Source organism: Doryrhamphus excisus, chromosome 19 (genome assembly GCF_030265055.1).
Source record: "Doryrhamphus excisus isolate RoL2022-K1 chromosome 19, RoL_Dexc_1.0, whole genome shotgun sequence".
Taxonomy (NCBI): domain Eukaryota; kingdom Metazoa; phylum Chordata; class Actinopteri; order Syngnathiformes; family Syngnathidae; genus Doryrhamphus; species Doryrhamphus excisus.
In genome coordinates this window covers 8,702,689-8,713,913 of record NC_080484.1, presented here as the reverse complement: position 1 = coordinate 8,713,913, position 11,225 = coordinate 8,702,689, and the positions used below count along the sequence as shown (strand labels likewise).

The window sequence follows — 11,225 nt, the reverse complement described above, 5'->3', positions numbered from 1 at the left end:
GCCACATTAAATTACAACCAACAAAACCTTTTCACCCAGGTCTATTTATATTATTTTTGACTTCATTCTTAAAATACGAAATAATCCATATGAATGAGGCTCTGAGTATTTTCTTGGTGTAAAGTTCAGAAATAAAACAATAGCAAAAATAGCAGTCTTGATACCAAAACTTTATTAGAAAACAAACCGCTGTCGCCATTTCCCTGAAATAACATACAAACGTAAAAACAAATGGTTTACAAAAACAGCATTAAGCAAGGTTTAAGTAACCACTAGAAGTCAGAGTAACATCAAAACAAATAGGCTCAGACTCATCGGTGACCCTGATGAGGTCAAGCGGTAGAGTAAATGGATGAAGATGTATTCCATCTGCATTTAAATGAATGAAATCCAATTGTGAAAGTAAAAATTAAATACAACCAAACATGAATTTGCTTCTAAAGAAATGGGAGGTCAAATGACTGTGAAACAGCAAGTTTAAATGTTTTCATTCTGCTAAAGGTGTCTAGTTTCAAAATGTATCCGGTAACAAACGTGTGCTGTACAACCTAAGCCTTCCACAAATAAAACATGGGCATCCCCCCATTACAGTACACAGTTGTCCTATTACACAGATCTCCAGAAAGTCTTTGCAATGTAAATGTTTTGTACAATACACTCCTTTCAGATGTGTGTAGAAGGACAATATCAGTATCACATCTCTCTACTTTCCTGCTTGCTGAGCTTGGCGTCTCAGCAGGACATAAATCTTCTCCTTGATCCAGTCTTTGTTGTATGGCTGGTACGTCTGGGTATCAGCTCTGTAACTTTAGAATAAAAAGGACAACTCATTGAAACAATACACACACGTTGAAATCGGTGTTTTAGTTGTATGATACTTACACAAGACAGCTGAGATCTGCCAAGTCGTCAATAAAGTCAAACAACTGACTAATATCATATGTGATAGATGGGCTGTTTGGATTCATCCTCTTCAGATGCTCTTCATACATTTTGCACACACCTGGAAGAGGTACAGGAAGGACTATAGTTACACAAATTACATAAATTGTATAGGTTGACTGCAATTTTTTAAAATCACAAAGACTCACCTTCCATGCATTCATTCACAGACTCATAGTCTGCGTATGTCCGGCCTTCGGGTCTCTTGGTGGGCTGTACCAAAAGGATTGTGTGCGACTGCAAAATTATAATACATCAATTAGAGTTGTTTGAAATGGAATATTATTTATATTTCTATACCCTAACTGTATAAGAAGAACACATCCGACTGGACAGTTTTAGCCTGCGAGCATGTTAGCCTAGCAACTGTGGCTCATCAGCAGCAGTCGGTGATAATTATGTTGCAAATTTACATCCACAGGTGGAAAATAACACACCCACTTACCATATCTGTGCTGAATCTGGACCTTTGGGTTTATTAGGACGAGGAAAGTAAGCTAAAACAAAACTCGAAGCTTTACAATCACCCTTACGTTGTAGCTACTAGCTACTTATGCTAAGACTAGCTAAGGGAAGTGGAATGAGTATATTTCCGGTTGCGAAGTCCACCGGCTTCAAAATAAAGGATTAAAATTAAAAGTGTGGTCTGGAAACAGCATCGCAAGGCAAGTAAACTGAAAATGCTAAAATAGTGAAACGGTGTCTTTATTGGTGTCACATTACAGCAACGAATATATTGATGAGTTATTTAAAATTGGTAATTTATTGAATCCCATGGACCACAGTACACAAATTACAGTCGCCAGCATGCAAAACTTGCAATGGTTAACATCACAACCAACAGCATGAAACAGGAATTCACTGTATGCTTAAGAAAGAAAGACATTTTAGGATGTAGCGGTACGTCTGAAAGGGCCAGAAGGAGGCTCCCTGTCCTCACACTTTCTTTGACACGCCGCCAGAGAAAAAAAGTTATTAGAGTTGCCTTGGCAGCCTCCAAACCAAAACTCTGTACATTTGCGGCTGCTTGTGTTGTAATAGAAACGTTTCTTCCAGGTATCACAGGGGCCCTCGTCACGTGGTAGGGAGCATGAAGTCTGTACAGGTGGAGGGGTTGGATCTGCAGAGTGCTGGATGGGAAACAAAGGTGAGGGAATTAGATAGAAGTTGGATTGAAAAGTGAACAAATGTATTAAACTTTATGTAGCAGGTCTCATGTGTCATGATACAATACAAGAACAGACATTCCTACCACAGTCTGGTACTCGGGGCACCCAGCTCTTCCAAATCCTTGAGCAGCAGTCACTCCATCCAAACAACATCCATACCTAAAAGTGGAAGGTACTTTACTTGAAAAAATGCATATTGACAGTATATGGTAGGAAAAAGAAGTTAGAAGACCTAGTGTGAACACAGTCAGCTTGGGAACAGCCCTCATTTGTGGGTCCAGTGGCAAATGTATGGCCATCAGGGCAGCAGCCATAAGTAGACCGTTGACAGTCAGGAGGGACGACTGCATCACTGTCAGTGTTTGGTGTGGAAGCAACTAAATGCAGAGCGTAACATCACAGTATAAGTCATAACATGGATGAATCCCATCCAAATTTACCACTTTAATAGCATATTCAATGTTCATTTTAAACACACCTGAAGACTCACCTGCAGGAACATGTGGTACAAATCCTGTCATGGTGCTTTCATGCACCCCTGGATCCTGCAGACTCGGGACTCCTACAGGGAGACAATATCCACTGAAGTCATTCAGAACAATCACATATGAACAAATGCAAAGTTGCCTCACTTTGAGCCTCATGGCAGGGCTGTGTGTTGCATGGCTCCACAGTTACTGGTTTGCTTGTGATTCCGCACCTGACCACTGGGTGGGGTTTTAGATCGGAGTCGAAGCAGCCCACCTGCCTCTCTCTCACACCGCCGCCACAGCTGCGAGTGCACTGCAAAGTTTTAGACAAAAACACTTTTAGGCATTAATACTGCGTGATACTGAAGTGACCTGGGGGGCATATGCACATGCAAATATGATTTATCAAAAAAAACAGCCAAAATGTAAAAATCTTTTCTAAAAAATGTAATTTTACAAAATAAAGTTGAAATATTACAAAGAAAAAGTCGTTTTTTTACGTATTTTAATGTATTTTTTCATATGTTAGTGGCATAAAGTTGAAATATTAAAGAAGTAATTATTCTTTTTTTAACATTCTAGTATTATGAGAAACAAAATAACAAATAAGGTTGTAATTTTTTGAAAAACTGGGTTACAGGAAAAAGTTCTCGTATTATGAGAAACAAAATAACAAATAAAGTTGTAATTTTTTTGATTTTTTGGAACTGGGTTACAGAAAAATTTCTATTGTTACAAAAGTCCTGATTTACAAAGAAATCAGTAGAAAACCAGCTGTAAAAATGGGCAAAAACAACTTAATTTTTACAAGAATAAATTCAAAATATGAATAGAAAATAGTCAATTTTATGAGCAATTTTACGTGCAATTATACGGGCATAAACTATTGAATGAACTAAAATAATAGGATTTTAGTAGCATAGAGTCAAAATATTAAAGAAGTCCTATTATGAGAAAACAAAACAAAACAAAATAAAGTTAGAATATTGCGAAAATAAAGTCAAAATATTATGGGAATGGAGGCAAGAGAAGAACATTTACAAAGGAAGTTGAAATATATTAACATTTTTGAAAAATATCCAGCAAAACTGGGGGAAAAAAGAGCAAAGAACGGAATTCAAACTAATAATACATTGAGATTTTCTTGAAATACATACATTGTCAGTATGTGACCCTCAGTGGAAAAAGTTTGGACACCTTGCTGTAGTGGTGAAATTATTTTACACTTGTGAGTCTATGTATTAAAAGTTGTATGGTTTTATGATGTGACAGTTTGACCTTGGAAAATGGGGGGGGGGGGAGTATTGAAATTCTATAATTACCAGTCCAAAGGTTGCCACATGCCAGCTGATGTGTGTGTGGCAGACTCTTCTCCTGCACGTTTGGACCGAGGGAGGTCTTACCAGGCCTACGCAGGCCTCGTCCGCCAATTGTTGCCCTCCGAGACCGTCACAGATCACTTCTCTTGTCTGCTGGCCCTCCCCACAAGTCACTGAGCACTAATCAGGATACAAATCACAATGATTTTTCTTCACGTGTAGTGCACCAAAGTCTTGCATTTGAACGATACAAACCTCACCAAAGCTGGAGACGGTGTACTTCGCATCACACGGGTGCATGTTGCACACCTGCTGGCACTGGGGTCTCAGCAAGCGCTGCGTAATGCAGTGCGTTTCATCCACCATATGGGGGTTCACCGGGTCCTGAACCCAGCATTCAACGCTGCGATACTGCATTCCTCCATCGCAGGTGGCAGAGCAGTCACCGTAGGCGCCAGTTTTGTACACATATATTTGGGTCTCCGACGGGGGATCGGGATATGTGTCATCTTCCATGCCCAAAATCACTCCTTGGCTTACTTCCTGCAACAAATAGTTACTTACTATCTCTTTACATCATCATTTACCATAAAATAATCCATCGTCCTCACTCTGCAGATGCCGTCCACACAGATGTCACTGCGTCCCACATGGCACAGTGTCCCGTCCTGTACTTTGGGCCAGTGACGGTAAAAAATATTCTCTTCTCGAGTGACACAGGTCAGTTCACACGGGTTGGCTGCAGAAAAGAACGAAACCCGCCTGAACAATCTTCCATCCACTCATCTCATTACATCTATTTTGTAGTATTTCGTACCCTACCTCCATAATATGGCACCCAAGTGTGATGTCTGCCTTGAAATTCCATTCGGTCAAATTGGGAGCACTGCTCCTCCCTGAAGTCCCTGGAACCCACTGGACATTCCTATAATAATAAAACACATTCATATTTAGTGTTTATATGGTCATGCTTAGTTTTGAGTGCCAAATTTTGCATGGAAAGTAAATATTTACATTTGTATTACAGATCTGAAAGGACTTGGATGATCCCACGCAGTTATGACCTCCATCTGTCCTAAAACAAGACAAGGGAAGCAAACATTAAGTGCAAATATAAAGAATGATCATAATGCAAAATACATTATGAAGACTATTATACATAAATAATAGCATTTGAGGGGTTTTCAAAGTGTGGGGCAGGTATCCACTGGATGTGCAGCAGAAAACCAAAACCAAAACATACAAAAACTGAGGCAGTTTTTCCAATAGGAAGAATCATTATAGTTTTAGGTGCAGAAAACAATATGAAATGATTCTAAATGATGAATGGATGAAAATGATTTGACTTTATTTGGCCCCATGGCAGGTTATTTAGAAGTCAAACGCAATAGAAACAGTGTGTTAGTCCATGCAATATGTACAAAAGCTTTTTTTTTTTAATGAAAACTGGGGCGTACCAAAGCCGAGGTTTGGCTGTATACTGTAAAAGTGGAATGAAGCGGAGACCCCCAGCCGTGTCAGACTTTGAAAACCCCTGGTCTAGCCCTATAGCCATGTGATTAGCGTTGCTATTCCATGCAAAGAAGGATAAAAAGTGTGCAAATACCTTAATGTAATACACGTCCTGGTTCTCATTGCCACGCCTGTGCCACAAGAGCGGCTGCAGGAGCCAAAGGGGCCAAACTCCCCCCAGTGATCATGCAACGGCTGTATCTGCTGCAAGTGCAAAAGCATCAAAAGTCTCACGTACCCGACACACTATATACGTACACACACTGGGACATTTTTTAACCACACAAGTCTGCGCTTTCATTCAGAGGAGGCCAGCACTTTGAAGAATGTAAATAAACATTTTAGAACATACTGCACTGAAAGTTGGAAAACATTGCCAGATGTGAGACTCACAGTAAAGACTGCGGGTATCGCCAGCAACTGTAGGAGAGCCAGGACTCTCAGCTTCTCCATTTTATTGGCAACTACAGAAATAATGACAAGGATTGGAATTACAGGTTGAGACCATTTGGACAGATCGAGCCAGAACTTCTTAGGTTGTAGTAACAAAGTAAAGTTCATTACATAATACTTTCAATACATTTTTAATGCTCTCTTTCTCTAAGCATCATACCTAGGTGTCCCAATACTTTTATCAACACAATGTAACATCAGTCTTACCTTCTAAATGAGAATGCCCAAGAAATGCGTCCAATCCCCGTGTAGGTCCAAGCAGTAATGCCGTACACAAACATCCAGTGTTCTATACTCTACACTCTGTCAGCACAGCACAGCCAATCAGGTATCAGAGCTCAGCCATACACTGAAAACACAGCCTCTTTATATGCTCCAGTCCATGTTTGACTATCATTTATGGATGTTAGAGGCTGTTTATGATTTGGGGACGATACTGATGTTGCAGCTGAAGGTGCTTTTCATTTGATACCAACATGTCAACGCAAAATGAGGAGGGACCATATTGAAGCATTTACATTATTTTAATGATTTGAAGCATTTGTGGACAATCATGATGTATGACATGTATTGACCCGGATATAAGACGGTATTACAGTCATCCCTCACTATGTCAGGGTTCAAATTTTGATCACGTTTAAAAATATACATATATAAAATATATGTTCATTAGTGAGTGTGAATGGTTGTTTGTCTATATGTGCCCTGTGATTGGCTGGCCACCAGTCCAGGGTGTACCCCGCCTCTCACCCGAAGACAGCTGGGATAGGCTCCAGCATGGCCGTGACCCTTGTGAGGATAAGCGGTAGAAAATGAATGAATGAATGCATGGTCTTCAATGGGGGCTGCACAGTGGTCGAGTGGGGAGAATGTTGGCCACACAGTCATGAGATCGGGTTCAATTCTCCGATTGTCCATAGGTATGAATGTGAGTGTAAATGAAGAAGTCCACTGTTATTTTACTGATATCAAAAACACAATAAAAAAATTTTCTCAAAAAATATATTTCTTGAAAAAGAGGTGTCGTCTTATATTCGGGTCAAGCACATGAGCTAATCTTGTCACTCATCCTCTTAAAGCAATATTATGTAATAATTTGAGTCCAAAGTAACAGCTTGTGTAATGGGCCAATGGTGTGGCTGCTTTAAAGGCCGTAGTATTAGTGGACCAGCCAGATAGCTCCCATGTTGTGCTTGTCGTTTCGTTATGCATACATCCATTGGCGTCTTTGGTAGGTTAGCAAGCAAAGCAAACTACATTTCACCCCCATAAGCAACAAAACCTTCCTTATCCTACTTTAAAGCCATTAAAAGACAAGCTAAACAACGTCTCAGACATTCACATCTAAACCAGACCCATCAGTCTTCCTTCCATGAGGATTAAAGTCGCTTTGCGTCCCTCAGAACTGCTTGCTCAGTTTCTGCGTTTCCTGCTCTTTGGCTTCGAAGGCGCTCTTGGTGTTGAACAACTCCTCCATGGCATCTACAATCTCCTGCATATCCCGGGAGAGCTCCAAGTAGCTCTCCTTCAGGTCTTCCTGCTGCTGCTTGATCTCCACGGCGGCATTCAGCAGGTCGCTGGCCTGGTTGCTGCAGTGGCTCCTCAGCTGCTCCACGTCGGACAGCAACAGCTCCATGCTCTTCATCAGCTCGTTCAAACTCCCGGTGGTCATCTCGAACGTGTCGTCCGACGTGTCGACGGCAGCTGCCTCTGTGTTTGTGTCTGGCTCCGGAGGCGGTGCTTCTGCCTGGACCTTTGAGTCTTCTTCCATGGCTTAGTGATTCGTGGGGTCAGTCGCTGGAAGACAAGAGAATCATTCACCTTCAGTGGCGTTCAGCTGGTGAAGACCAGCTGACCAGTTTAAGCTCTTTGCACAGGGTGAAAAATGTACTAATCTGTTCTGCTTGTGTGCTTCACCGGTGTGTGAAGTGTGTTTGTGTCGACGCATGTGTGTGTGTGTCCAGGTGCCCTCTCGCTGGTCCTGTAATCCGTTTAGGGACGCTATCCCGGGAAACACCCTCTCCTGTCCAGACCATCGCCAGCTCAGGCGAGCAGCAGGCGGGACGTCAGATTAGGTGATTCTTCCCTCCTCCTTAAGATCGCCACGGCCATGACCGCAGACGGATTAGCAAGCACCTTTGTGACCACACACCTTTATATATTCAACAGCTCAGTTCCAATTCTAACATTTTGTCTTTCTTTTCCACGTGTGCTGTTTGATAGATTCTATTGTGTCCAGCCATCAGGCCGCAATTGTCAATGACACAGACAATAAGTGGGTGTGGCTTGCCTGTCAGCCAGTGTTTCCATTGGTCCACATTTTTTTCCTTCCTACTTTGATATTTTGTAAACAAACACATGTAGATATGGTGATAGAGGTGAAAAAGTGTATTATTTTCCTAATTTGTATACAAAATATTTCAACGTTCTTCTTAAATAATGTTCATGAATGATCTTTTTGTAATATTAGGACGTTATTCCCATAATATTATGACATGATACATTGATTATTTTTTATCTATGCTATTCAAATAGCATTATTTGAATTTATTCCGATCAAATCGGGACCTTTTTTCTTGTTAAACTATAAATAATATTTTGACTTTATTCTTGTACAGTTACAGATATTTTTTTAAAGTATTTCAACTTTCTTTTGGGAAATTTTCATCTCATAATGATGACTTTATTCCAATAATATTTTTACTTTATTATCATTTTTTAAAATCAAAATTTCCAAAAATTCCGGCTTTATTTGCTGTTGATTTAGTTTCACTTTTTAAAATTAATTTATGAATTTTTCCTCATTATACAACTAAAATTATATCAACATTTTCTTGCTTGATTTTTTTTCATTATTGCTGATTTTACCAGATTTGCTGTTGTTGTTGTTATATTTTTAGAATGTGCATCAACTATATATCAACTCCAAGCATGCACTTGGAGCAACTATTTACAAAATGTTGCCGCAAGACATGCCAGGAGTGATTCCAAGCATGCTTTACAACACTTATTGCTAACGTTACATTGTTGGAATTAACTTAGTTGATGCCCTGTGTGTGTTTACCTACCTGTTGAGTTCTGTGCGGATTTATTCACAACTTTTGGGAACCAAATATCATAAATGAACCTATTTTTTATCACAATAAATAAATGTAAACACATAAACGCACCATCTATCATCCCCTCATATCAAGTAACTCAAACAGAAAACACATAAAAAGTCTCTACGTGTGTGAAAACCATGTTAAAGTGCTGCAAAGGCACCTACCCTTTAAATGGCAGTCAAGATAAGAACTGAATGACGACCTCACTGCTTCAACTCTCTTATCAACACAGACCAACTTGTTCTGCCAGGGGCGACGACCGGTGACTTTTAAATACAAAATTGGCACCAAAAGCATCAAAAAGCTTCGACATGAAGCACCTTCTTTGTTTTTTAAATTAAAGATCATAATTAAAGCAATTAGCAATGCCTCTAGCATATACATTCCCTTTCGTATAGTGTGTGTAGTATTTTACATCATAAAATAAACAACCTATCATGCAGTGACAGTTAATTTGCAGCAAATACACACATGATTCTTATTATTATCAGATAGAACAAAGTAGCAAAGTGTGCAGCAAGGCACTTACTTGTTTCTTTAGTTGTGAAGTGTGTGAAGTGTGAACATCCAGGATGCTGCAGCATGCACACTGAAGATAAGCCGAGTCCGTAGCACGGAACCTTGTAGGAGCTCGCCCATTTGTCAGTAAAAACGGTGTGCACTAACACTGAAAAAAAACAAACAAACAAATGCTATTAAATGAAAAATACATGTATCGTCATATTTCAACCAGTCACAAAAATGCCATTCATATTATTGATTTTCATGTACAGTAATGACATATTACAAGTTAAAATGAATAAATATATATTTTTAAATCTTGTTTTAAATTATTTTAAAATTTAAATTGTGTTTTTATTTCAATTATTCTCCAGTGTTCTTTTAATTTTTTTATTTTCAGATTTATATTTGAATAATAATTGCTTTTATAAAAGGTTCTATCAATATTTTCCCATTCCCAATCATTACAATAATTAATATTGATAATATGGCAAAACAAGCAGTCATGATAAATCAAACGTTCGATTTTATTGTAGTTCCACAAGATTTCCACAAGAGGGCAATGTTGTTAATAATACTGATGATACTAATGCACTAATGCAGTGAATACAAAGGATATGTACTGCAGGTGTTTTATATTCATATTCATATTCTATACATTAAGGCTCAAATGGAAAATCTTGGATACATTCTGTACCCCTTTGTGTTTCAGTGCAGGCCTAATACTTCATAATAAAGTTCCAGCATTGTGTATTTGTGTGTTTAAATATCTGTCAGTGCATGTGAGACCTGGGGGGCGGGGGGGTTATGGATTATTTCGGCAGGGATGGTATTCAGGGAGCCCAGCCAAGCATGATGCAGAGAGGGAGAAAAGGGGGCATTGTTGTGGTCCAGATGAGTGTCAGAGGTGCATCGGAGAATAGTTTCACTCGTGAGGGGGGGCCTTTAACAAAAACACACTTGCAACAACTGCCTGTCAGTCTGGGAGCGTTTTTGAAGCTCTTTTTTTTTGGGGGGGGGGGGGGGGGGGGGGGGGGGATTAGATCACATATAAACGGCAGATATGAGTGCTGCAGTACAAAGGACATTTGGAAAACAAAACTGGAAAAATTGCCATTTTTGACACTCCACTTGCCTATGAACTCATCCCTGTCTTTATTTATCTGCTTGGAAAAACATCTGCTTCATCTCCACTGAATGCTTTCAGACATCCCGTCATTGCCACCAGTTACTGCGGCAGTAAAAAAAAAAAGCGTGTGACACTGTTTCCCCTCTGTGATTTACTTAAGTAAATGAGAGCGTATGAAAAGCTCCCTGTCACAAGGAAGAATGGGAGAGTTATGGGCCGGCAGTTTGCTCCTCTGGGCCCTCGGTAGAAGGGTCCCTTGAGGGGGAACCATGGGCTTGCTCGAATGAACACTACTTATGGACTCTACTAGGTGTGCTTGCAAGATTTATGGATCTCCATCTGGTATTATATTGTTGTTATTGCTTTAAACGCTAGAGTTAAAGCTGTTTAAATGAGCTCAACAAGGATCACACTTTTTACACTTTACCACTGGTGGGTGTTAGCATGCTAGTTTTAGCATTCTAGCATTTTTACTTATGTGCATGGGTAGACACATATACAAACACTTAGCACTATCAAGGTGGGTGTTAGCATGCTAGTTTTAGCATTCTAGCATTTTTACTTATGTGCATGGGTAGACACACATATAAACACTTAGCCCTATCATGCTAGGTGTTAGCATGCTA

At 39.8% G+C, this 11,225-nt stretch overlaps 2 protein-coding genes and 1 long non-coding RNA gene across 3 annotated transcripts; 1 reads left to right on the top strand and 2 right to left on the bottom strand.

The window, feature by feature from the left end:
* Positions 1-149: 149 nt before the first annotated feature.
* Positions 150-1,538, bottom strand: erh (ERH mRNA splicing and mitosis factor). The gene is made up of 4 exons (XM_058056268.1): positions 1,388-1,538; positions 1,092-1,179; positions 883-1,003; positions 150-806 (listed from the first exon to the last, which is right to left on the bottom strand). Exons 1-4 carry the CDS (start codon positions 1,388-1,390, stop codon positions 704-706), a joined length of 315 nt encoding a protein of 104 aa, XP_057912251.1. The 5' UTR covers positions 1,391-1,538; the 3' UTR covers positions 150-703.
* A 133-nt stretch (positions 1,539-1,671) lies between these two features.
* paplnb (papilin b, proteoglycan-like sulfated glycoprotein) lies at positions 1,672-6,232 on the bottom strand. The gene is made up of 13 exons (XM_058056266.1): positions 6,073-6,232; positions 5,806-5,876; positions 5,507-5,616; positions 4,915-4,975; positions 4,723-4,825; positions 4,512-4,639; positions 4,156-4,443; positions 3,904-4,080; positions 2,744-2,894; positions 2,602-2,673; positions 2,344-2,488; positions 2,195-2,270; positions 1,672-2,072 (listed from the first exon to the last, which is right to left on the bottom strand). Exons 2-13 carry the CDS (start codon positions 5,863-5,865, stop codon positions 1,830-1,832), a joined length of 1,614 nt encoding a protein of 537 aa, XP_057912249.1. The 5' UTR covers positions 5,866-5,876; positions 6,073-6,232; the 3' UTR covers positions 1,672-1,829.
* LOC131106826 (uncharacterized) lies at positions 2,005-5,356 on the top strand. Its single transcript, XR_009120146.1, has 3 exons — positions 2,005-2,089; positions 4,519-4,589; positions 4,928-5,356. It is a non-coding gene; the product is annotated as an uncharacterized LOC131106826 (long non-coding RNA).
* Positions 6,233-11,225: the final 4,993 nt, after the last annotated feature.